Source organism: Cervus canadensis, chromosome 12 (genome assembly GCF_019320065.1).
Source record: "Cervus canadensis isolate Bull #8, Minnesota chromosome 12, ASM1932006v1, whole genome shotgun sequence".
Classification (NCBI taxonomy): Eukaryota; Metazoa; Chordata; class Mammalia; order Artiodactyla; family Cervidae; genus Cervus; species Cervus canadensis.
In genome coordinates this window covers 21,846,172-21,873,569 of record NC_057397.1, presented here as the reverse complement: position 1 = coordinate 21,873,569, position 27,398 = coordinate 21,846,172, and the positions used below count along the sequence as shown (strand labels likewise).

At 42.8% G+C, this 27,398-nt stretch overlaps 1 protein-coding gene across 1 annotated transcript in view; it reads right to left on the bottom strand.

Moving 5' to 3' along the window:
• XKR4 (XK related 4) overlaps positions 1 to 27,398 on the bottom strand; it is a 303,357-nt gene that overhangs the window by 100,743 nt on the left and 175,216 nt on the right. The window contains exon 2 of the mRNA XM_043484188.1: positions 11,996 to 12,195. Within this exon, the coding sequence (XP_043340123.1) occupies positions 11,996 to 12,195 (200 nt within the window). The remainder of the gene's footprint in view (positions 1 to 11,995; positions 12,196 to 27,398) is intronic.

The window sequence follows — 27,398 nt, the reverse complement described above, 5'->3', positions numbered from 1 at the left end:
ATTAAAAAAAAGAAGAAATGGGATGTAACCAATGTCTTTGAAACCCCTTCCTCCCTCCACGTCATTCTCATGGGCAACCACTTTCCTGAATTTCAAGTTAATCATTCTCTTGTTTTTCTCCATAGCAGGCAACCTCTCTCGATTTGCAATATTTGTTTTTTATTATGAGAGCCAAATGCACAGATGTTTCCCGAAGCACAATGGATATTTTACAGCTCTCATATAAGATCAGAATTTTAACGCCATAAAAATAGCCAATTATGCTTGCAGATCAATCCTGCGTTTGAACCCCATTTGTCTCCAGCTCACTCTCTCTGGCTGGGACATGACACCGCTGCTTCTGACCATTAAGAACTTGCTTTTTGGCATTTCAGAACCCTTTGATAACACAAATTTATAAGAATAATGAGCTCCTTTGGGGGGATTCTTTGTTTCTCTAAACTCATTAGACTATTTGTGTCCTATCCATTTTAATGTACTATTGTTTCAAAACCAGAAAACAACAGCAAAACTAGACCTCCTCCCTTTTCAAGCACTCACACTGCTTACGGGGACCAACGAAAACAGTGACACTCAAACGCTGTCAGTTTTAATTTCTATTCCCCCAATGAAGACGAAATCTGATTGGTACCATGGCAACGTGTTGCCTCGAGCGTCAAGTAGGTATTACTCGCGCACAATCTTGCTCACAAATTCTCTTTATAAGTGTTAGGAGAGGTGTGATCTTCTCCTAGAACTCACTAAATTAAAAAGGGCTGAAGAAAAATCCAATTAGTGTTTCCAGAAGTACCTTCTGGGGTCTGATAATATCAGATTACTGTCTCACTTTATTCCCCCCGTGCCCTCGATGTATAGGAGAGCGTTAGATATCCTGACAAGCATCAAGTAAGTGGAGAACTGGGGCATCAGTGGGGCATGCAGAATTTATGGAGCCCTGGTGCTTTTCTTTGACCTCTGATATTTCAGTTTGTTGCATTTTTCATCCTTCTTTCCTTCCTAGAAGAAGCAGTGATGTAGCATTCCTAATTTTCTGGATTAGCAGTATAGTCTTGGTGGTAAGGTTGGTTTGTTGTCGTTGTTCAGTCCGTAAGACATGTCTGACTCTTTGCGACCCCTTGGATTGCAACATGCCAGGCTCCTCTGTCTTCCACTATCTCCTGGAGTGTGCTCCAATTCATGCCATTGAGTTGATGATGCCATCCAACCATCTTATCCTCTACTGCCTCCTTCACCTACCCTCAATCTTTTCCAGCATCAGGGCCTTTACCAATCAGTCAGCTCTTCGTATCAGGTGGCCAAAGTATTGAGATCCAGCTTTAGCAACAATTCTTCCAGTGAATATTCAGGGTTGGTTTCCTTTAGGATTAACTGGTTTGATCTCCTTGCTGCCCAAAAGAGGCTCAAGAGTCTTCTCCAGCACCACAGTTAGAAAGCATTAACTCTTCAGCACTCAACCTTCTTTGTGGTCCAACTCTCACATCTGTACATGGCTACTGGAAAAACCATAGCTTTGACTATACAGACCTTTGTTGACAAAGTGAAGCCCTTATAGGAACCTACACACTGGAAAACCCTAGATTTCAACCCTACACTGGAGAACTTCACGCCCAAGTGTGTGAAGTGATGATACTCTGAATGTTTTAAAAGTTTTGGAGGTTTGGAGCCTCCTTAGTCTCACAGACTCTTGGACTTTTTCTTCAGCTGAGTGGAAAGCTGCGGAAACGAAGAATCACAATGGAAGTGCTGACAAACCCTTCTGAGGCAGCTCTCAGCAGGCCTGTCCTCTTGCAATCAGAAGCTCATTGTGCGCCTCGGGACTGAATCTCCACGTGCTTTTATGCTAAGGAGCATTTACAGACCAATTGAACGTTGCTCCTTTTTCCTCCTGCTTGCATCTGGCTCACTGAGATGGGATCTCATCTCTACTGATTGATTGCATACATATGGGCTCCCATGCATGCCTGAGCGGTTCAGTGGAAAAAAGGCTTTTCTTAAATCAGTCAACAGGAAATGATCCCATGTCTTTATTCCTGCTGAGTCATCAAGAAAATATTAGCTTCCATGTCTGAGGAATGCTTTAAAACTCAGTCTAACTTTCAAGCTGCCCAATGGATATAAAATATTTCTAGACTCAAATGTACATTTTGTGGTGGTAACAGTTTGTCATTGAGAATGGGTTTCGTGATTAAAGCAATTTATGGTTTTGGGTACTTCCCTTAATCCACACCCCCAACCAGAATTGAGTCAGAAAACCCTGAGCATGCCACTCTGTCTGTGGCTTCCTAGAAAAAAAAATTGGGAAAATACCAGAGTAAGCCACTTTTGAATTTTTTATGAAGTTGACCTCACTTCAACCCTGCTCAGAGAGCATTTGGGGGTAGCTATTCTTTAGTTTTTAGAAATAACAATTACAGTATGTTGATATTCAAAGTAAATACTTGTGCTGAGTGTGGCGTAAAGGTCAGACTAGTGGGCTGCGGTTTCCTTTGTAAACAAATAACAGCAAAAAAACAAACAAACAAACCAAAGAGCATTGCTCCCCACCCAGTTCTGCAAAGGTTAAATCATCAGTCTCTGAGAGCTGATGAACAATGGACACTAGAAGGATTCAGTATAAAGTCAGGATGAAGCACTCTGTCCTTTGGAAAGTCAGGCCCCACAGAAAGGTAGATGTATATCTCAGGAATAATTTTATTTTTTATTTTATATTTTTTATGTAGACAATTTGTCATAAGTCTTTATTGAATTTGTTACAAAATTGTTTCCTTTTTTGGTTTTGGTTTTTTGGCCCCAAGGCATGTGGCATCTTAGCTCCCTGAATAGAAATCGAACCCAGATCCCCTGTACTGGGGAAGGCAATGTTTTAACCACCAAATCACTAGTGAAGTCCCAGGAAGAATTTTAATGAACCCTGATTCTTGCATCTTCCATACAGAGAAAAGCACTAAAATCATTACCTTGTGGTATCTGTTCTTTGGGAGCAGCAGTAACCTTTTAGCAGGGTGTATGCTGGATTGCACGCTTCCCAGGCGGGGCTGGTGGTAAAGAGCCCACCTGCCAAAGCAGGAGCCATAAGAGACGTGGGTTCAGTCCCTGGGCCGTGAAGGTTCCCTGAAGGAGGGCATGACAGCCCACTCCCATATTCTTGCCTGGAGAATCCCCATGGAAAGAGGAGCCTGGCCGGCTGCAGTCCACAGGATCACAAAGAGTCAGATGCAATTGAAGAGACTTAGCAAGCATGCATGCATGCTGGATTGCACGCATTCCCAGTCAGAAATCGTATCCAAACTAGTTCCTCCTTTACCCCTTTGGAACAGCTTCCTCAGAGTTGCTGAGAGGCCCTCTCCTTGGTTGTCACCCTCAGTAAGGTCCTTGAATAAAACTGAGACTCACATCTCTTAGGCTGTGCATTTTTCCGTGAAAAATGAAGGTATGAAGTGCTGAAACATTACTGAAATATTAGGGGAGACTGGAAGTTATTGCTGTTCAGTAGCTCAGTTGTGTCTGACTCTTTGTGACCCCCATGGACTGCAACATGCCAGGCTTCCCTGTCCTTCACTATCTCCCTGAGTTTGTTCAAACTCATGTCCATTGAGTCGGTGATGCCATCCAACCACCTCATCTTCTGTTGCCCCCTTCTCCTCCTGCCCTCAATCTTTCCCAGCATCAGGGTCTTTTCCAATGAGTCGGCTCTTTGCATCAGGTGGCCAAAGTATTGGAGCTTCAGCTTCAGCATCAGTCCTTCCAGTGAATATTCAGGGTTGATTTCCTTTAAGATTGACTGGTTTGACTCTCAAGAGTCTTCTCCAGGACTGCACTTCAAAAGCTGGAGATTGATAAACCAGGAATCCACAAGAAAGACAAAGGAACAGTGGGTGTTTGGGGACCCCTATTCACTGCAGACAGCCCTTATTTCTGTTGGCTTCTCTGTTGCACCGACCACCCCACAACTTCCCACCAGGTCTCTGGTCTTGTGAACCATGCGTGTGCAATTGTTTGATCTGTCACTCCACCCCCACAGCACCCAGTCTGTCACCCACAGCCTGGACACGCATGCACGCTCACTCCCACCTCACCGAGGAGGGGAGAGAGAGAGAGAGAAGGAATACTGAGTGGAAAAATACCAAGATTTGTGCTTGATTATTGGAGATAATTAAGTAGAACCTAAAAATAGTCAGGCCCTTATTTCATATTATGTTCAAAATGATTCAAATTCAAAACTGTTCGCAGCTGTGCTGGGGGCTGCTACCACACAGAGTTGATTTCAAGCACTTGAATCAGTGATCAGCAAATGCAGCTTTGACCTGTTCTTCTAACTTGGAATGGTACCATGACTCAGAGGCGATTGAATGTGAAATACAGGGATCAATAATATCATTATCCTCATGGCATCCATCGTTTATTCTGCCAATACTTTTCAACAGAGTGGAGCAGTGTGGCCAAGAAGCCCTGTCGGGTGTGTGAGCCTCTCCTTACAGAGTTATTGATGATGATAGGTCTTCAAAGGAGCCCCTGGTGGTCCAGGGGTTAAGAATCCGCCTGCCAGTGCAGGGTTTAATCCCTGGTCTGGGAAGATCCCACATGCTGGGGAACAACTAAGCCTGCATGTCAGTAACTGAAGCCGGTGTGCCTCGAGCCCATGTTCCACAAGAAGAGAAGCCGCTGCAACGAGAAGAAGCCCATGCACGGACACTAGAGAGTAGCCCCTGCTCGCCACAACTAGAGAAAAGCCCACACAGCAACAAAGACGTGTGCAGCTAAAAATAAATAAATAAAAATTAAAAAACTTAAAAAGTCAACTCCATATATGTAGTGATTAAGCAGATTGGTAATTTACTACTTAAATGATTAATTTATTGCTAACCCCAAGTACTGAACAACATAAAAACATAGGCTGATTAGTAAGACGGACAGAAAAATAGGTGTATTTTTGTAAAGTGTATAGGCAGGATATACCCTGCTACTAGAAATATCTTTCAAATAGGAGGAATAACTCTATTATGTGCTGTAAGTAACACCAACAATCTCATTGCTTTGAGGATATGGTTATCTGCCAGCATGGCTGAACAGACAGGTGTAGACAAACCCACCGACCTCTCTCTTCTGGCTTTGTTCATGTTACTATCTTTTCTTTATTGAATGTGACAAAATACTCCACATGTTTGTGACCTAGCTCAAAGGTCGCTCTTTTCATGGAAGCTTCCCTGATTCTTCCAGTGTGCCCTGATGTCATAGACTGTACAGCTTTTCTACTTGCTCTGTATCCTTTTCTATAAGAGGTCATTCTGTGCGACCTTTTCGTGTCCACCGACAGAACACAGATTGCTGAGCCATGACAATGTTTTGGTTTTTCTTTTTTTTAGGTTGAATTCTCTGAGAGCAGAACTGTGCCATTCGATTTTGGGTCAAGCACACCTAGCATAGGGCTTTGTCACCCAGAAGATAATCATTCTTCCTTTTATTCAGTAAGTATCCACTGGCAGTTTACAGTGGGCCCCGTGTGCACAGGGCCCATGCAGCTGGGAAGGAATGTGTAAATGTCTCTGATGTAACATCACCACCAGCATCAGCCTCTTTGGAATCTGTCAGCATCTGGGAGGGAGGACATGCTGTCTTTTGAAAATAGCCAGCAGAACTTTGCACTAACTACTATTGAGTACATTTAATATATTCATAAATCCAAAAGATGGAGAAGGAAATGGCAACCCACTCCAGTCTTCTTGCCTGGAAAATCCCATGGACAGAGCAGCCTGGTGGGTTAAAGTCTATGGGATCACAAAAGAGTCGGACATGACTTAGTGACTAAACAGTAAAAAAAGCCAAATGAAACATCACAACTGTGTAGTTTAGAGACTGCTGTTTTATCATTTTTGTATGGTTTAGCTCTTTATAAGTTTTCTTGGGTCAGATTTTTGTATGTGTTTTGAGGAAACTGTGTCTACTAACAAATTTGATTCAAATCAAAAGTCTCCAATGAAGCTCTTCTTAAAATTCTGTTGCATCAATAACAAGCTGCTGCTGCTGAATAGAACAGATTTAATAAAGTTTACACAGTGGGCATCATGAAGTAACAAGGGAAGACATTTGGACACTTGTTGGAATTAAGCCCTTCCTATTCCAGCGGGCATCATTCATGACATATTGTGAAAAAAAGCTACAAAATAGTATCCATATTTTAATTCTATTTTAATGTAATACATACTAAACATGAAAGAGCTCAATAAGCAATAAAATATAACAATTGATTATGGTAATATGGTAGTAGGTGACATGGGTCATTTTTTCTTTAATAAAGGTAAGAGTTATTATAATGTGTTGTGTATGTGTGAGGGCAATGATCCAGTAGAAAGAAGAAATGATATTGCAGGAGAAAGTGAAGTGTTAGTCTCATTCAGTCATGTCCAACTCTTTGTGACCCCATGGATTGTAGCCCACCAGGCTCCTCTGTCCATGGGATTCTCCAGGCAAGAATCCTGGAGTGGGTTTCCAGTTCCTTCTCCAGGGGATCTTCCCGACCCAGGGATCGAAACTGGGTCTCCTCTATTACAGGAGCTACCAGGGAAGCCCAACACAGAAGAGAGAGAGGGTGATTTCCTGAACAAGATGCTTGTGTAGGTGAGAGGGTGTGGACTCCAGCACAGAAGACGAGGGGTGGAGAGACAGAATCACAGCTTATCCACAATAAACGGGAGGAAGCCAGGTGACAGGAACAGAAGCAGGTGGACTTCGCAGTGGGAAAATACAGCGCTTCTAATTTAATTAATTGCTTCTCTTTTCTCACTGAAATAGGAAGTGAGACCAGCAGTTTGGCATGATGGAGGTAGACAATTGGAAGTGTGAGAACACAGAAGAAGGTAGGAAGCAATCTGTTTTGGAGCAGGAAGGTGAGTTTCAAAGAGAAGTCATACCTGATGATGGACAGTGCTGAGTGACCACTGAGCTCTGGTTGGACATCTCAGGAAAGACATGTCACTTGCCTGATTCGGCTACGTGGATGTGTTTAACGTGACGCCATCGCCAAGGTCTAAAGTGCATGTGTTTGTCTCATATGATAGTCTTTCCAGCTTTCACTCACAAATGGCTTTAACTAGCTCGATGAGTGAATCTCAGGTGGAATCAGGCAAAAGGAGCCCAGCTGAGTGGGAGTCTGGCAGTGGGGGGTCCCTAGACCCTTGACACCAACTTCCTGCTAGGTTTGGCCAAGAGGGGGCCCTGGCAGGAGCTTGGAAGGTGGGGGGCCAGGTAAGAAGACATTTTTCTGGCTTCCAGCTCAGATCAGGTCTCCAGCCGGGGGAGCAGCCACTGGGACAGGCCCTCAGAAGTAAGAATATTCCTATGAGCCTTGCTCCATCGCTGCCTGGTGTCCTTCCCTGGACATCTCTGCAGCGGGTAGTCTGGCCCCTCTGGTCACCCAGCACTCGCCAGGCTGGGCCCCTCCACAGAGACTGTGCTCCTCTTCCTCATCCGTCTCACCCCAGTGTTGAGAGCTGCTCCCTTTAATTTAGAATCTCTGACTTGTTTGAGCATCCTCTTTTTGCCCTCTCAGCTTCCTGTGTAGATTCCCTGATTTAAATCCCCGCTTTTTGATATACCTAATGAGAAATGGAGTATTTCCTGCCTTATCAGTAAATAAGGATGTCACAGCCATCAGTGATTGCAACCCTCCTTTGTGAGCTGGTGAGCCTTAAGGGAACTCAGGAAAGAGAAGAATACCTGTGATCTAACAGCCATCAGACCATCACCACTCCCACCAGTGAGCCCCTTGAGAGCTCAGTTTGTGAAAGCACAAGACACTGGCCCCAGAGAGCTGAGCTGCATGTGAAAGGGATGATTTCAGTGAACTCAGACTCTCGCATCTTCCCTTACACAGAAAAGCACTAAATTCTTTTAACTTGGGGTATCTGGTTTTCTTTAATTAACGATAATCTTTTGATGTTCAGATGACCTGCCCTTTGTCGCAAAACTTCTATATAACCTGGTTCCTCTCCTCATCGCCATGGAGCAGTTCTCTCAGGGTCACTTTCGATGCTGCCTCCTGGGCTTGAAGACCTAAAAATTCTCACCGATTAAACGTAACTCTCAACTTTTAGGTTGTGACTAATTTTTAAATTGACACTAACGTTTTTCTGTCTTCCTGGTTGAGGATGATATTCTAATGGACACAAAAAAGCAAAACATGCACCAGTTAAGGATCGGAGAGACAACAGCAAACCCCTGAGTGGTGTGGGGCATTAGAGTCATGTGCACAAGCTCTTGGCAGGTGTTGTGTAGGAAGGGCCAGCGGGCCGGTGCCCACACCAACATGCAGGAGAGCTGAGTGGCAGGTGCAGGCTTCCTGGCCTGCAGCATCCTCAGACCAGACGCCAGGAGAGGGGTCCTGATGCCACAAACTTGTAAATGTACTGCCTTCTCTGGTCTGCTCCACTCTTCCCAAAGTTATGAGCATAGATTTCATAGAAACAAATTTCACACTCGCATTTCCTAAGTCCTAATTGAACTAAATGGCTACAAGAACAAGGACCTTAAAATAAACAACTTCAGAATCCCAAACTTAACTCTTGTTAAGTGTTCAGCTCAACTTGAGGAGACACCTGTGCCTGTGGGCTGGAGCTCACCTATTTGGCATGAACACTGAGTGCATTAAGGGCATTGGGAAGAACGTTCTGCAGAGGGGATGGGGAACAGCCTGCCCAGCGCTGGGGAAGACAGCTTTTGCTACATCGGTCTTGGGGTGGTGAGCAGCCTTACGGTGGGATGGTGGACACTCAGGCTGCAGGAGACAGAATTGATCAGAGACCCGTGGGTCAGGTGGTGGTGGGTTGGACGCCCACGACTTGTCTTCCACATAGAGTTTGTGACACAGTGGGATCTGTTCCCGAATGAACAACTGGCTTGAGCAGGGGCTGCGTGGCCCCCTCTCTGGGGAGGGGGAACTAGACATACTCTGGGATTCCCCTAGTTTCATATCATCCCACCTATAAGGTGGAACAGCTCGATCTGGAAATTACCCAGATAAATTGGGCATCTCTAAATATGTTTTGTCACATTGTTTACAATGTCACATTACAAACTTTTAATAAAAAGTAAAGTTTTAGGACAAATTTTACAGTGCTTCACACACCGTCCACCATCATGAACCTAATAAACATTCAAAAATGTGTTAATGAATGAATGAGAATAACAATGGAAAAGTAGGCAGATATGAAGGGACAGGGCACGTCCCCCTCGCAGCCTGGTGCTGTCACTGGAGCCTCCCCTCCCCAGAAGAAATCCACGGGTAGAACCAGGCACAGAGACAGGGACCGGCACAGAGGCCTTGGGCCTGGGGGCAGGGGGGTTCCTTGTCTAACCTGACCTTGGAAAGGCAGCTGGTGTGGTTCTACCTACTTTACATTGCAGGCAGATTCTTTACCATCTGAGCTACCTGGGAAGCACTGTAAAGTGGAGCGACTGGAAATCCAGGGATTTGGGTCTAGAAAGTCCTCATCAGGATGTGACAAAGGAGGCAGTTGTCACCCAAGTCGTCTCTCATCCTGATTGGCTGGGGACAGTGTCTGTTTAAGGGAAACCTCTTAGCTTCTGGGCTTCCCAGGTGGTGCTAGAGGTAAAGAACCCGCTTGCTGATGCAGAAGACATAAGAGGTGTGGTTCATTCCCTGGCTCAGGAAGATCCTTTGGAGAAGAAAATGGCAAGCCAATCCAGTATTCTTGCCTGGAAAATTCCAAGGTTGCAAAAGAATCTGACACAACTTCTTGACTAAACAACAATTTACTCTTTTTTTTTTTTAAAGCACAACTTTCTGCCGACTTCCCTGCTTAGAAAATGGCTACCATACGAGCGGTTGAGCAACTCAGTGGTCTTATCCCTCATCTGTGCTCAACAACTTGGTTGATCCTAGTGATCTTCGGATCCAGTTGTCTCTTGACCCTCTTGGGGGAGACACAGAGCATGTCTCCCCCATGTTTCTCTGATTTTCAGAGCAAGGCTTGCCTTGGCCACAGATGAGGTCCCAATCCCAAAGTCTGTAGCAGACCTGATGCAATAGTGAGCTTAGCAGCCAAGCTGGGAACAGCGTTAGGGAAGAGCCACAACTCCAAGAAACACGTGGTTTGATTCCTATATTAAGGATGAACAATCTGATGAAGACAACGAATTGCCTTTTCTCTGTTTTTTTTTCTATAAAACTTTACATCAAACTTTCAGATGGAAAAGATGAACTCATACCTTGTAATCCACCTTCTCTTCCCTCCTCCATCTCCCTCATCTTTAGGGTGAAGTTTTCTGTGATTTTTCAAATCTTTCAGGAAACTAGTAGAGATCCCAGTAATCTTGGGCCACTGGACAGTGGCTTGCAAGCCCCCCTTCCACTTATGCTTGGGGTTTTCTCTTCTAGAGTTTTCAGGTGAGTAACTATACTGAGAGGGGGTTGTGAGCTGTTCCGGAGAAGAGCAACTGACAGAGGCTCAGCTTCATATTGCCTCTGCATGTGTATCCTCATGTACAGACCCCCTCCTGATGCCTGTGTCTGACCCTGAAAGGATGCAACAGTACGACCATGCTGTCAAGGAGTTTGTAGGCCATCTCTTTTAGTTTGTGCCCTTTACATTTGAGAAACAGGGACCCAGAGAGGTTAAGTGACTTGCACCAGATATCACAGCAAGGAAGTGAGACGAGCAAAGCCAGAGCCTCCCTGTGCAGCTCATGGTCTTTCATTTCTAGACATGCTCCTCCACAGACAATTCATATGTCTCGTGTTCTCCAAGTTTATCTCTTCTGTTTCTGGGCTAACACCCGTCTTCTCTTTCTTCCAATTTGCTTTCTAGCCTGTGAGGCTCACACCCCGTGGTTCTCTTTGACTCTTTTCTCAGACTTCTTGCACTGCAGCTATTTTTGTGTAGAGCCAGGGTTGGGCCAAGAACTCGTAAGTCCACAGGTCACTGGCTACCAGCACCCTCTCCACTTATCTTTTCCTGTCATATGTCTCCCACCCCTCCCTGCAGTTACTAGGTTAGTGTACTCCTTGCAATAAAGAGTTATAAGGACATTGTAGGGATTCCCCTGATCAAGTCTCAGATTAGAGGATGGCCTAGTACCCAAGGAAAGTCACACCAAGCTCTGCTGAGGTTGAAATAAGATGTGCACCTTATAGAACGTTATCTGCTTAATATCTATCAGTTACAGGATGGACGCATTACCAGGGAACTATTTAGAACATGGCTACGTATCCATCATCCTCCACATGTATTCACCTGTCTACCCACTGGCCTGTCTAAGCTTCTTGCTTCTGAAAAGACTGGAGCAGCAGGCCCTAAGGAAATGGCAGGGCAGATCTGTTATTAATCAAATCATCTTACTGACAAGATGATCCAACAAGATAGTAAAACACAAAAATATTAATCCGACGGTAATATTTGTTTCATAAAACTTTGTACTACACAAAGAATACATCGTTCAATATTGACATTTTCCCATTTGACTTTCTTTTTAAAAATATTAAGGTAATCTTTATCATTTCTTTTTAATCTCTCTCTCCCTTTGTCTCTTAATGTCAAAAGGAAATGGTAGAGATTACCCTCATATTCAAATATATCTATAAATTTACATATATAATGTACATAATATCTAATATACATAACACATTCAAGAGAGAGAGGACTATAAGTCTTTCTTCAAATGTTTGGAAATGATCATACAAGCCAGAAAACTTCAGCTGATTCCATTCTCATATTGACCAAGTGTAAAATCCAAAGGATTTTTTTCCTACTCAGAGGGCAGCTTGAGAGCAAAAATAGAATTGTCTTTGCGTAAATTACCCATGATAAGTGAAGGCGAGGAGGAAAATAAGCCTCGTTCACAAAGGCAGGTGTCAAGCAGCCGACATTAACCAGGAGCACCGTGACCAGCGTCAACATAGGCTACTGGAGCGGTCCTTGGATTGTGTCAAGGGAGCCAGAGCATCCTCCCCCGGGTGCGGGGAGTGAACCGCGGCCCTTACCTTGCAGGGCCTGCAGGCTGTGCGTCTGCACGACGATGCAGAGCTGCAGCACCAGCTGGGGGGCGCTCTCCAAGAAGGTGGCCAGGAGGTGCAGCATGCTCACGTCCGCGTACTCATACACCATCTTCCAGTAGAACCTCCACCGGTCGTTCTCCCCGCTCTGCCGACTTCGAATACCTAGGTATATCGTGTGGAAATACCTAGAAAGGAAACACGGAGGATAAGAGACCAGAGTGATGACTGATCCTGTCTGCTTTTCCGCGAACCACAGTGTCTGTGCAAGCACACACAGGAAACAACTGCCTTAGTGGCTTATCACTTAAAAGTGAACGGGAAAGTGAAAGTCACTCAGTTGTGTCCGGCTCTTTGCAACCCCATGGACTATATAGCCCATGAAATTCTCCAGGCCAGAATACTGGATGGGGTAGCCTTTCTCTGCTTATCACTTAAGGCCCCAAGTTGACCCTTATTCTTAAAGGTTCACTTTGAGGAGTCATTGCAATTTTCATCCTCATTGAAGGCATCCTGTGAGTGCTAAGTCGCTTTAATCATGTCCATCTCTTTGCAATCCTAGAGACCATATCCCGCCAGGCTCCTCTGTCCATGGGATTCTCCAGGCAGAAATACTGGAGTGGGTTGCTGTTTCCTCCTCCAGGGGATCTTCCCAACCCAGGGATCAAACCTATGTCTCCTGTGGCATTGGCAAGCAAATTTTTTATGACTAGTGCCACCTGGAAAGCCTGAAAGCATCCTGCTGCCCTGCAGTTTTGAAGAGGGAAGTGAAATTGAGGTATAGAAAGGATGTGCTACTTTGAAAATCTACAAATACCCTTTCTGGTCAGCGCCTCTATGTGCTTTACAATATTCAAGAGACATGTCTCCAAGGACAGAATGTATGTCAAGTTCCAGAGTGTACATGCTTGTAAGTTCTACTGATACTTTTTTTTTTTAAGTAAAAATTATTTATTTATTTTTTTTTTTTTTAATTTTTGGCCGAGCTGTGTAGCATACAGGATCTCAGTTCCCCAACCAGGGATCAAACCTGCATCACCTACAGTGGAAGCATGGAGTCTTAATCACTGGACCACCACGGGAGTTCTCTCTGACATCTTTTAAAAAAATATTTACTACTGAAAATTTCACACCAATACAAAAGAAGAAAGAAAACCAGTGTATTGAATCCACAATAAAATTACCCCACTGCTTTAAAAATATCCTGAGTAGAATCATCAATGTGGTAATGGTAAGCATTACATGTTAATTTTCCAATGTGTTTGGGAAAGTGAGAGAATGAGGACAAGCTTGACAATCCTAAAAGCCAGCACAACTTCCTGTTAGGTGTGAGAGATGCTGTCTATGAACAGTCATCACATTTTATTCTGACAAACTTGTATTTGTTCTTTGATAGCATGAAAAAAGAGCTTACCCTAAACATATACTTGATGTATATAATATATGTATTTATACACACATTATATATATAGATTAACATGAATGTGCAAAAGATTTCAGAATTTTAAAAATTCAGAACTTGCAAAAAGTTCCAAAAATGCCCATGGGAACTACATATGTAAAGACACAAAGATGAGGAAAATGCTCTGAGTTCTGATAAGCAATGCAGGGGCCTGAAATGTACTTTGCACATTCACATTACGTTTTCTTAGAGTTTTCCTCTCTCTTTTCTCCACTGTAGAAACTTACAGTTGTGATTTAGAACTGCTGAGAAGACCTTCCTTTATGACCCCTGCTCCTGACTTGTGCAGACCACCAGCTTGGAAGCCACCTCACTGTATGAGATTGACTACTTCCATGCTGGCTTCTGTCCTAGCCCCCCAAGGCTGGGGCATGACCCCACATCACTGAAGCTGTACCAGTGAGCCCTGTATTCTGTTCATTCTGGGATGTACCAACATATATTACATTGAATTAGGGGGAAGTCTCAAGTTCTATCTCTTTTTTAAAAAATTTATTTATTTGGCTGTGCTGGGATTTAGTTGAGGCCTGCAGGATCTTTAGTTGTGGCATGGGAACTCTTGGTTGAGACATGTGGGATCTAGTTCCCTGGCCAGGGGTTGAACCCGGGCCCCCTGCATTTGGAGCATGAAGTCTTAGCCACTGGACCACTGGGGAAGTCCCTCAAATTCTATTCCTTAACAATTAGTTATTTGCATGAGATGGACCAAGAGCCTCCATCATATCACTTTTTGCTTCCAGTTGGAAGTGCAGAACAGTTGATATGTAACAGACATTAGCATGCAACCTCAGGAGAGTTTTCCACTTTCTCTAAATCAGCAGTGATGGACATGAGAAGTCTTATACTCACAATTTAGTCATGAGGAAAATGTCAGCCTGGGCCTTTTCTCTAGTTTGTGCTCTGAAAAATGATGACAATAGAGAGGCTTTGTGATCACAACTGGTTCTCGTCCATCTTCTTCATATGTAAGTGGTTTACTGCATTTGATTATGTTAATTTTTTCTTTATTTATCTTAATTGGAGAATAATTACAATAGTGTGATGGTTTTATGTGATACATCAACATGAATTGGCTATAGGTATACATATATCCCCTCCCTCCTGAATCCCCCTCCTACTTCCCTTTCCACCCTAACCCTCCAAGTTGTCACAGAGCACCGGCTTTGGGTGTCCTGCCTCATACATCAAATTCGCACTGGCTATCTACTTTTCATATGGTAATGTATATGTTTCAATGCTGTTCTCTCAAATCATCCCACCCTTTCCCTCTCCCACTGAATTCAAAAGTCTGTTCTTTACATCTGTGTCTCCTTTGCTGCCCTGCACATAGGCTCGTCGGTACCATCCTTCTAAATTTCATATATATGTGTTAATATCCTTTATCAGATGCCAGAAGGGAAGGTTGGAAGACAAGAGGCCCAGTGAATGTGAGCAGAAATGTAGACCATGCTCACATCTGTTCCCACCTGTTCCTCATGCCAAGTGTAAGAAAAAATTGCCACAGGTGAGTGGGGGATGAAAACACACTTTTGAATTTCAGTGTCACGTTCTTCCCCTCTGCCTCTGCCACCTGCTGTGTGGGCTGTGCTGACACCCACCTCAAGAGAGGATCATGCAAGTCCACATTGCACTGCCATGGAGCGTATGGCCAGAGGTTTGATTTCAGAAAGACCTGATTTCATAATAATTTACTCTCTTAGGGCAGTAATTCTGTACCCATTAACACAGAGCCCCCCATATCTATCTAAAGAGACCCCCATGGACTCTCTACTAACAGGTAATAACATCTGCTCTAGAGATGAAACATCAACACAGGAAGCAGAGGAAGGTGGGCCATGTTTGTTATTCAATTCTAACAAATGGGGACAGATGTTGGGTTGGACAAAGAAGCTGCACTGGCATTCCGTTGTATTTTTAAATCAGGTAAACTGCTTAGGGAATTGAGAAATAAATACAAAAGAATAGGCTCATGAGTTCTCATCCATAGAAATTTAGAATGACACAAAGAAGGACTTGTGTTCCGAGAAAAGTCATGGTGTTCCAGAAACAGGAGCAAAACTGTCAAGCTAACTCTTCTGTGCAGGTGTTTGGGCTTGTTTGTCTTTTAAATAGCTACCAGGCCAAGAGCCTTGGAGTTACTTCCTGTGTTAAACACCTTGAGGCTTTACTTGGGCTCCAAAAAGGGAAGATGTTTTAAAACAGAAATATTCTGTAAGGAATTATAATCCCTTTGGTAAGAACTAATGATGCAATGGGCTTCTCTGGTGGCTCAGTGGTAGAGAATCTGCCTGCCAGTGCAGGAGTTGTGGGTTCAATCCCTGGGTCAGGAAGATCCCCTGGAGAAGAAAGGCAACCTACTCCAGTGTTCTTGCCTGGGAAATCCTGTGAACAGGGGAGCATGGTGGGCTACAGTTCATGGGGTCGCAAGCTGAGCAACTAAACAACAACAGTGATGCAGTAGACATGAGGCTTCACGTCTGGAACTGAATCCTAGGAAACTGAGGACAGCTGTGTAAGATCACTTGGAATAATAATTGGGACAGAAGAAACTTGAGAGGTGCTGAATTGCACCCTTGGTCAGAGACAAACACAATGGTGACATTAGCCTACACTGTCTGCCCTTGCACGAAGTGTGCTCATGGATGCCTTGGCACCTTCACTCAGCGGATCGGACAGTTGCTTCCACTGCACTCCAGCCAACCTACCAGTGAAGTCTGGGAATTTACGATGCTGGTCAGAGACACAGAAGCGTCACCTTGATCCATGTGACTCCACAAGTTAGCTTTTTAAAAAAAAAAAAATTACTAATTTATTTATTTGGCTGCACTGGGTCTTGGTTGTAGCACAAGGAATCTTTTGTTGTGGCCTGCGAACTCTCAGTTGTAGCATATGTGATTTTGTTCCCTGACCAAGAATTGAACCTTGGTCCCCTGCATTGGGGGTGCAGAGTCAAAGTCACTGGACCACCAGGGAAATCCCCATAAGTTAGCTTTTGAATGGTTCTTGGCAGCAGTCTACCAAGTAGACAGAGTTGAGAAGTTCGGGATTGTAAGCTACCATCCTAGTGGCATCTAGATCCTTCATACTACTTTACAAACACATGTCTGCACTGGGGGAGAGGAGGATGGCTGACAGCCTGTTCCTGGAAAATGCCCCTTTGCTTACTTGAAGACACAGACTGAGCAGTCTTGTCCTCTTGGTATATGGGCTGTCATAATTTAACTGGGAAGGATTTTCTCCCCTCTGAGTCTCAGAGCCACTTACTTCTGAGCCAGACTTCTTTATCTGAAGGCGGAGAGAACCATCCTCCTTCATGGCTGGGTGAGCGCTAGATGAGAAGCTGTGTCCTCTGTGCGTGCCGGGCTCATGACGTACGGGCATGTCGCTGCTCACCAAGGTTACCTGCATCCTGGGCTCATTTGCAATGCCATCTCTTTGATATTTGTCATTCAAGTGGCTTTATGCCTTTAGTCCTTCTCATTTACTTTAAGCATTTTACTCTGACAGGTGTTCCCATCACACTGAACTTGGCCTTCGCCTGATTGAGGGCATATGAGGAAGGTCAACACTCTGCTGGGAAGCAAAGCAGTTTCTAGACCTCCTGAGTGTCAGAAGGACCCAATGTTGGGTCCAGGCGGGGACTGGAGAGGGCTCACTAAGATTCTTCTTAGGATTCTGCTTTGCTATGTTAATAAAAAGACAAGTACTGCCCAAGAGGCATAGATGACCAAGGAAGTTTATGATAATGAAAAGATATTTATACAGGGAGATTTAGAGAAAGCCATATTCAAGGTTAAAATTTTAGCATAATTACCAAAGAGCAACATTTAAGAAGAAAACAAATTTCCAGTCTTTGCCACTGACGATGAAGTTCATGCAGTGAGCGTGAGAGGGTAGTGGCTTAAACACACAGCTCTCATTCCTGCTAAGAGATGTTTCCGATAAAGCCCACTCAGAAATGTCAGTGTGTCCATCTGTTCCTCCGAGGTGGACACATTTGGAAGACGTTTGCCATCTTTGTTGTATGATTAATTTTTCTGATAGGGTCATTCTTACTAATTACTGTCTTGGGGAGCATGCTAGTGGAAGATAGAGTTTTCCTTACATCATGAAAGGACACCAGGAATTCACCAATTTTATCAACATAATCGCAGTCCTAGCAATATCTTAATTTTGTAATTTCTACTGTTACTGGTGATGTAGGCACACAAACACACCTATAGAATTCCCTACCATGTCTTGCACACAGACACCCATGCAACACCCACACCCTCCACACACATAGTGTGATAAGCTTGGGAGGAAAATTCCAAATGTCCAGTGTATCAAGCATTATACAGCTAGTATGTTAAATTATATATATCAAGCATTATATAGCTAGTTGAATCCACTGTTTAATGCGATGGAGACAGTCTTTACATTACTTGTGGGGAAATGAGACATATAGAACATGTTTAAGATGGCTCATATTTTTAAGGAACACTTCAGTCCTTAAACAATATTTGATCAAATGTTAACTACTGATATAGCTGAATTGGAAATCATTACTAGCTATGAGGATGCTATGCATATATTTTCTAATGTTGCATTTTCTTTCTCTAGCTTATAGCATATTAAAGAGTTTAGCTGTTACCACTGTTATTTTTACTACCTGAAAAATGCAGAGTAAAATCTGTGCATAAGAGTTCTAAAGAAACAATATTAATAAAGAGTGATACTAGCAACTTGTATTTTCTTCTGTTGTCTAGATACACATAAAGCTTTACATTACTATATACACACATATATATATATCTGCATTCAAAGTATATACATATCATAATACACACATCTATCTATCTATCTCTCCTCATCAGTCACTGATAAGGAGCAAAATTTCATGGCTTGTCGTCTTAAAATTTCTGTATTGAATATGTTAAACAACAGCTACAGCCACAAAACCCTTTTTTTTTTTTTAACACTGGAACATCAAGTTTCTTCTCTCTCCTTTATGCCAATAATAGTATTAATAAAAATGGCAATATTCTGTCCTATATTTCTATGGTGGAAAGTTGCCTAGCGGAAATTCTTTTAAAATTAGATTCTGTTTCCCATTAATCATCCCAAGGGGGGGCAAATATGCATTAGGAGGGAAAGAATGCGTTGGATGACCTCACGTTTGACTTAAGCCCAAAGCGGCCAGCCTAAGCCACCCTCCCCCAAGGGGAGTGGCTGAACCGGCACCTGCAGAGCTGCCCCCTCACATGCTCTGTGGTCACGCCTCCGGGGACCACAGTGCCCTGGGGACCACCTTTCACCAGGAGCCACTAACAGCTCCAGTGCACATGTGGACATTGTGCATCTGGAAGGCTCTTCGTGGGAATTTGCAAAAAAGAAAGAGATGGAGAATATCCTCCCAGAACTCCTCCAGTGGGACAAGAACCTTGACACCTTTCCCTCATTCATCAGAGTTTTATTTCTCTCCCCCAGGCAGCACTGCCTCTCAGACTAACAAGTCTTTGGCTTTCTCTGCATGTATTTGACCCAAGAGCTGTATTTCCATCACCTCTCTCTCTTGCTCAGATAATTAGAATTAATTTGGGTTCTCAGAGGAGTCTAGTGCTCTAGTGCTATTAAGATACTAAGAGCTTCATATCACGGTACAGAGCATTTTTATACAGTACAAGCTTACACAACGTAAAATCCACACCTGGTTGGCATCTTGTGTTTGGTAAAAGTCCCTTTTGTTGATTTTATTTTTAGTCTTCTCTGAAAATAAAATTTACCTATAAGATATGGTTATTTTTGTTTCATTTAATTTTCATGCACACCTCTTGTAAGGACACATATTACATGAACATGTTCTCATGCATTTCCTCAAACCTGGAGTAGGAAGTAATAGAGCCAGCCTTGTTCTCCACCAAATAATTGTCTTTGAAATGGGCAGTGTGGCCAGGGCCCCATGGGCTAATGGTAAGTTCAGGTGAAATATATGGGAAAGTTACTGAATTTGAAAGGAAGTTTCCTTATTCCTTTTGCCCACATGGCAACTGGTACTCAGCCTTCAGAGAACAAAAGGAGCATTTCTCCCACAGTTACCCTCTTTAGAGTCCCAATATACTAATATTTCATAGTAAAATCAGTATTCTAGTATTTTAATGGTAAACATGTATTAAAATGGAGAAGAGTGGCTTGAAACAAATATAGCAGTGACTACTATCTGACACGATATTGACATGGTACAACTTAAATTTATGTCGCCAAAAGATTAAGAGACTACTAGCAAAAATTGTCGTTGCTGTTTACTTGCTATGTCATGTCCAATTCTTTGCAACACTGTGGACTGTAGCCCTCCACGTGGACTGCTCCTCTGTCCACATGGGATTCTCCAGGAAAGAATATAGAGTGGGTTGCCATTTCCTTCTCCGGGGATCTTGCCGACCCAAGAATCAAACCCTTGTCTCTTGCATTTCAGGAGGATTCTTTACTACTGAGCCACCAGCGAAGTCTTACAAACAGAGTACATTAAAGAAATTATTAACTATGTTTTAAAAAAAAACAGATTAATAGCGTGTTTGTTCTTACTACCCAGGAAATAGTGATTGTGATAGAATCAGAACCTTTATCCTCAACCCTGTTGAGTTGACTGATTTTATGATAAATTAGGAAAGTTCTGTATGTGCCTGAGTGTAATAATGTTTTATTCTTTTTAAAAGATGAGATACTGCCTTGCAGCTTTGAAATCCCTTCACTGGAACAGACTTATGGCCATTTACAATTTTAAAAGTTGGCTGAAAACTCCATATGCCTGGGGCATCTGACCCATCACATCCATTTGGGGACCTCATGGGGAGGGAAGAGAGAAGGAGGAGTGGTCCAGGGGCACAGTATTACAGCCCCAGTGGGCTGGGGGCCTGCCTGCAGGGTCTCCAAGCTGATGCACATTGCAGGGCTAGATTTTGCTAGCACAGTTGTATTCTTAGAGTTGTTCTGGTCCAAACACAATCATTTTGCCTTCTCTTTAAGACACTTTACTCTATTCATATTATCATCTTCTTATAATTTAATTATTTATTTACATCCATTCTAGGGGAAGAAGAGATTTGAGTTTGTATCTCTCCAGAATCCTGGCAAAATTAGCTGACTGATGCGAAGCAGTGACAGACTTTATTTTCTTGGGCTCCAAAATCACTGCAGATGGTAGCTGCAGCCATGAAATTAAAAGACACTTGCCCCTTGGAAGAAAAGCTATGACAAACCTAGACAGCATATTAAAAAGCAGAGACATTACTTTGCTCATAAAGGTCTATCTAGCCAAAACTATGGTTTTTCCAGTAGTCATGTATGGATGTGAGAGTTGGACCATAAAGAAAGTTGAGCACCGAAGAATTGATGCTTTTGGACTATGGTGTTGTGAAGACTCTTGAAAGTCCTGTGGACTGCAAGAAGATCAAACCAGTTAATCCTAAAGGAAATCAGTGCTGAATATTCATTGGAAGGACTGATGCTGAAGCTGAAACTCCAATACTTTGGCCACTTGATGCAAAGCACTGACTCATTGGATAAGACCCTGATGCTGGGAAAGATTGAAGGCAGTAGGATAAGGGGACAACAGAGGATGAGATGGTTGGATGGCATCACCGACTCCATGGACATGAGTTTGAGCAGGCTCTTGGAGTTGGTGATGGACAGGGAAGCCTGGCATGCTGCAGTCCACGGGGCTGCAAAGAGTTGGACGTGACTGAATGACTGAACTGAGCTAGTGAGAAAAGCCAACTCACTGGAACCAGGAAAGATTGAGGGCAGGAGGAGAAGAGGGCAACAGAAGATGAGATGGTTGGATGGCATCAGCAACTCAATGAACGCGAATCTGATCATACTCAGGGAGATAGTGAAGGACAGGGAAGCCTGGCATGCTGCAGTTCATGGAGCTGCAAAGAGTTGGACATGACTTAATGACTAAACAACAGCCACAATAAAACAGTGCTATAGAAAGATGGGGAACAGACGGGCTGTAGGTCTGCATGCATTGGGTCTAAAATACTTCATTCCTGTGTGTAGGAGAATCTCATGGTGAGTGCCTTACTCCTCCCTTTGTTGGGCAGCCTCACTCTCCATGGAGCCATCAGCTGTATCTTATACAGGCTGAGAAGAGAACACTGAATGTTCTCATGTTCCAAGTCTACATTGGCTGGTTGAGTCTAGAGATTATCCCAGTTTCACCCTGAGGACCTGATTTCTGATAGCAGAGAGCTGGAAGTCTCCTTGGGCCAGAATGTTGTAGTCTGTGACATGAAATCAGCAGGAGGAGAGCAGGGAGTTTTCCTGTGCTGACAGTGAGCACTTGTTCTGAGCCTGGAATGTTCCCTCCAAGAGGCTCATGGAGATGAGTGAGGACAGGAGAAGAGCCTTCTCCATCATCATAGAGATGGTTATTTCCTTATCCTGTTTGCTCAGCCATTAGTGTTCTCAACTGTGTTTAATAACCCAGAGAAAATTGTCATACCACAATTGACTGCAAACATTTAGTGAATAGGATGTGAACAGTGTGCTAAACATGACAGGGATGGTCCTCCATCTAGGGAGTCAATAGCATATAGAGTCCTGTTTGGGCTTTCCAGGTGTCGCTAGTGGTAGGGAACCTGCCCACCAATGCACAAGACATAAGAGACATTGATTCGATCCCTGGGTCTGGAAGGTCCCCTAGAGAAGGAAATGGCAATCCACTCCAATATTCTTGCCTGGAGAAACCCACGGACAGAGAAGTTTGGAGAGCTATGGTCCATGGTGTTAAGAAAAAGTCCCATTTGGGAAGACCCCAGTCAAAGCTTCCATGACCATCTCCCAAGCTAGTAACTACAGAGATGGTGCCATAGGAAATGAAAGTGTTAGTCACTCAGTCATGTCTGACTCTTTGCAAACTCATGGACTATACTTCTATCCATGGAATTCTCCAGGCACGAATACTGGAGTGGGTTGCCCTGCTCTCCTCCAAGGGATCTTCCCAATCCAGGGATTGAACCTATGTCTCTTATGTCTCCTACATTGGCAGGTGGGTTCTTTACCACTAGTGCCACTTCATAAGCCCATTCTGGGTCCTAACATGGAAGCCATCTGCTTGTCAACAGCTGCATGAGATGATTCGATTATTATTTAACTTTGTCACAAATAAGCATGAAAGTGCTTGAAAGTCTTGAAGAGCGATTCCCTTGACCCCCCCACGGCTGCCATGTGCCCTGGCTCCCAGCCTCTGTCTAACTTTATTCAAGCTGTTGCTGTTTGTTGACCTAATACAGGGCTAACAGGATGTAGCCTTACTGGAGCTGCAGTCGTTTCTCCTAATTTTTGCCCCAGGACCTGCCATTTTTGGGACCACCCTTGGTCCCTCCTTTCTTCTCTTCCCTGGAACCATCTCCCAGTAAACCACATGCCCCCTGGCTCTTGTCTCAGACTCTGCTTTCTGGTGAATCCAGGCAGAGATGCTGCTTTTATATTAAGATGCCATCAGGGAACATAGAGCTTTATTTATCTCCTCAAGGATTGTGCAGGAGGAGGAACTAGGTAGGTGAAAGTTGTCCAAATTCAAGATGCAAATTCAAAAACAAAATTTGGGAGAGCAATTAGCATTTTTTAAAACAGATTTTTTTTTTTTTAACATTTTTAAGAGCAGCTCTCTCTAAGGTTCACATGACTTTCTATTTTCATGGTGCTTAACAAAGTTCTTATATTTTTAACGTATTGCTCAATTAAGTTTGTCATACGGGGCATGCCAAACCAGCCTGTTTCTGTACCCAGTTTTTGTTTCCAGCCGGCTCAGGCAAGAGGCAAAACGGAAGACATGCTGTTTGTAACGAAAGGAAGACACTTCCTATTGAATATGGCAGTGGTGTAACCAAGTGTCACGTGGTTGACTTTCTTATAACACAGTGAGGAAAATGTCCTGCCTTTCCTGTCAAGAATAAGAATGCTACTTATCCTATTCTCAGAAGGATCACAACATTTGGAGATGAGAAAAGCTAGCAGAGGGTCTTGTTTCAGAAAAATTCCCTCCCAGGTATTTCAATGTTGTTTTCAGACCATGTGAACTTTCAGAGTTTCCCTCTTCATGTCCACCTAGTTATTTAAAAACCCATTATTTTAACATCAGCCCTCTCACCATGTACAAATTGTCTCTCCCACCTCTTCCCTAACTCCCTCTCTTGCTTTCCCTAGTTTCTGTCTTTTCTCCATGTGATCATTTTATATGAAGTGCTCTTCCTAGATGTTTTGAACAAAGAGTGAGAAAATACGGTCTGATTATTTCTGAGCAAACTTCATTACACCTTTAAGGACTGCAATCACTGGTCTAGATATAGCCTTGAATTCATAAAATATCATAAAGGAATATTAAATTACATGTAAGCCCACTTCTGGTGAAAGAGGAGCATGAATAAAATACAAAAACTAGTGAAACAAAAAATGTGATTTGATTAACAGAGCATCTTAACTCAAGAGCCCAGTTTGGGTTCCAGAAATCTCCATGTGGACATTTCTAGGAACTATCATTTCTTTTCTATTGAAAGATATATCCTGGTGGGAAGAGACATTAAGGCTCTTTTAAGACTGTATTGCGCGTTCCCCCACACCCCCGCATCTGCTATTTCCACTGCCTACTGATGGCAGTTGATTACACTTTTGGGGAAGAGCTAGGTAAGATATAATTTCATCTTAAACTTCACACAGAAACATTTTAGACCTGAATATAAAGCCCCTGGTGGCTCAGATGGTAAAGAATCTGTCTGCAATGCAGGAGATCCAGGTTCTATCCCTGGGTCAGGAAGATTCCCTGGAGAAGGAAATGGCAATCCACTTTAGTATTTTTTGCCTGGAGAATTCCATGGACAGAGGAGCTTGGCAGGCTACAGTCCATGGGGTCACAAAGAGTCAGACATGACTGACTGACTAACACTTACACTTATTTATAAAGCATCATGGTTAAAGTATGTATTCATGAAATATCAACATTTCCACCAAAACAGACTTGCAAATTTAGAATTGTTTGCTTTATAGAGTTCGGCTATGAAATAGATATGCTCATGAGTTTACTTTTTTAATAATAGAATGAATGCTCATTGTGAACCTATATACATGTCACTATGCTAGTCCCTGAGAGATCCAGAAATGACTTATAAATAGTTCTTGACTTCATGATGTGTATAATCTAGCAACAGAGAACTGTAATGTCACCCCTTAAAATTATAAGTCAAATATTTGTATAGATTCTGAAATATCTTTCTCCCTCACCTTCAGGACCCTATTTCTTTCTTCACATAGGCAACCATGAAAATGTGTTTAATATGCATCCCTTTAATTGGCATTTGTTCTTAAAAAAAAGTTTTCACTTAGAAATAATTTTAGACTCACAGAGAAGTTGAAAAAAATAGTACATAGTTCCCAAGGGAACTTCCCCCAGATTCCCCCAATGATAACAGCTTACATAATAGTATTACAATTGTCAATCAAAATAATGATGTTAACCTTGGAGCAATACTGTTAACAAGCTACACACCTTATTTTGAATGTCACCAGTTTTAACAAGCACATTTTTTTTTTTTTTTTGGTGTATAGTTCCATTACATTTTATCACACATGTAGATTCATTAAACTGTCACCATAATCAAGCTAAAGTGATGCTAAATAAACTCCTTGTGGTTTCCATTTATAGTTAAACTCAATCCTCACCGTAACCCTTGCCACTATAGGTCTGTTCTCCATCACTGTACTTTTGACATATCGAAAATATTATATAAACAGATTTATACAGTGTTTAATATTTTGAGATTAGGTTTTCATCACTCAACTTGAGACTCATCTAAGCTGTTGCCTGTATCAATCATTTTTCTTTATTGCTGAGTACTATTCCATTGTATGGATGTACCATAGTTTGGGCCAGTTTCTGTAGTGTAGCGGTTATCAAGTTTGCCTCACACAGCTTGTTTATCATTTTACCCTTTGAAGGACATTTGGGTTGTCTCTATGTTTTGGTGATTATAAATATATCTGTTGTGAATACTTAAACACACAATTTTGTGTGACTGTATGCCTCCTTTCTCTAGAATAAATAGCTACAAGTGTGATTGCTGGGTCGCATGGTGAATGTATATGTGACATTCTAAGAAACTGATATTTGTTCCTGTCTTTGTTCTATTAGCATGCATTTGTTTATTAAATGGCATTGTATTAAAAATATTTTACTTTTTTTTTCATCCAGTGCCATGTTTTTAAGATCCAAGTGTGCATGTGCATGCGCTCAGTCACTCAGTTGTATCCAAACTCTTTGTAACCCCATGGACTGTAGCCCATCAGGCTCTCCTGTCAATGGAATTTTCCACACAAGAATACTGGAGTAGGTTGCCATTCTCTTCTCAAGGGGATCTTCCTAACCTAGGAATTGAACTCACACCTCTGGCATCTCCTCCCTAGGCAGGCAGATTCTTTATCACTGCACCACCGGGAAACCTCATTTTAAGATCCATAGGTATTGTTATCAGTTCAATTCAGTTCAGTTCAGTTACTCAGTCGTGTCCGACTCTTTGCAACCCCATGAATCACAGTACGCCAGGCATCCCTGTCCATCACCAACTCCCGGAGTTTACTCAAACCCATGTCCATCGAGGCGGTGATGCCATCCGACCATCTCATCCTCTGTCATCCCCTTCTCCTCCTGCCCCCAATCCCTCCCAGCATCAGAGTCTTTTCCAATGAGTCCACTCTTCGCATGAGGTGGCCAAAGTACTGGAGTTTCAGCCTCAGGATCAGTCCTTCCAATGAACACCCAGGACTGATCTCCTTTAGGATGGACTGGTTGGATCTCCTTGCAGTCCAAGGGACTCTCAAGAGTCTTCTCCAACACCACAGTTCAAAAAGCATCAATTTTTTGGCGCTCAGCTTTCTTCACAGTCCAACTCTCACATCCACACATGACCACTGGAAAAACCATAGCCTTGACTAGATGGACCTTTGTTGGCAAAGTAATGTCTCTGCTTTTTAATATGCCGTCTAGGTTGGTCATAACTTTCCTTCCAAGGAGTAAGCGTCTTTTAATTTCATGGCTGCAGTCACCATCTGCAGTGATTTTGGAGCCCCCCAAAATAAAGTCTGACACTGTTTCCACTGTCTCCCCATCTATTTGTCATGAAGTGATGGGACCAGATGCTATGATCTTAGTTTTCTGAATGTTAAGCTTTAAGCCAACTTTTCACTCTCCTCTTTCACTTTGATCAAGAGGCTTTTTAGTTCCTCTTCACTTTCTGCCATAAGGGTGGTGTCATCTGCATGTACATCTAATTCACATATAGTCCCTTAATTGCTGCATAGTATTGCAAGGAACTCTTTATTTCAAAGAATCCTACAATTAGTCATTTTGTAAAGCAAGTAATTCTTTGGAAATGTGTCTATCCCACAAAGAGTTTGTTTAATGGATTTAGGTTTCTACCTTTTAGGTTTTCTAATATAATGTGTAGCTTTGGTGCTTTTGGATTTGCTTCATGTTTTCCCACATCATCTGGTACTAACAGCAGCTGTCTTCTTTCAAAAGAGGCCTGGGTACCCACAGCTCAAGGATGTGGAGGTAAAGAGTTCAGGAAGTTTAGGATCTTGGTAGAAAGCTTCAAGGGAGTATACCTTCATTACTGCTGGATTTAGTCACTTTGGACAGAAAAAGCAACCCTTCAAATACATTATATTAAGAGGATTTAAATAGCTTTTGATGCACTATGGACCCTAATATTTATTTTTATAGAACAGTACATCTTTCCCAAGTATCTACCCTGAGAGAATTCAGTACTAATGAAAATGATAATTGAGTGCTTATCATGTGCCAGGATTTTCTTATTTAATCCTTGTTTCTTGCCTCTGAGGTAAAGACAATGATTTTCCTCATTTTTCAGGTGAGGAAACTGGATCTTAGTG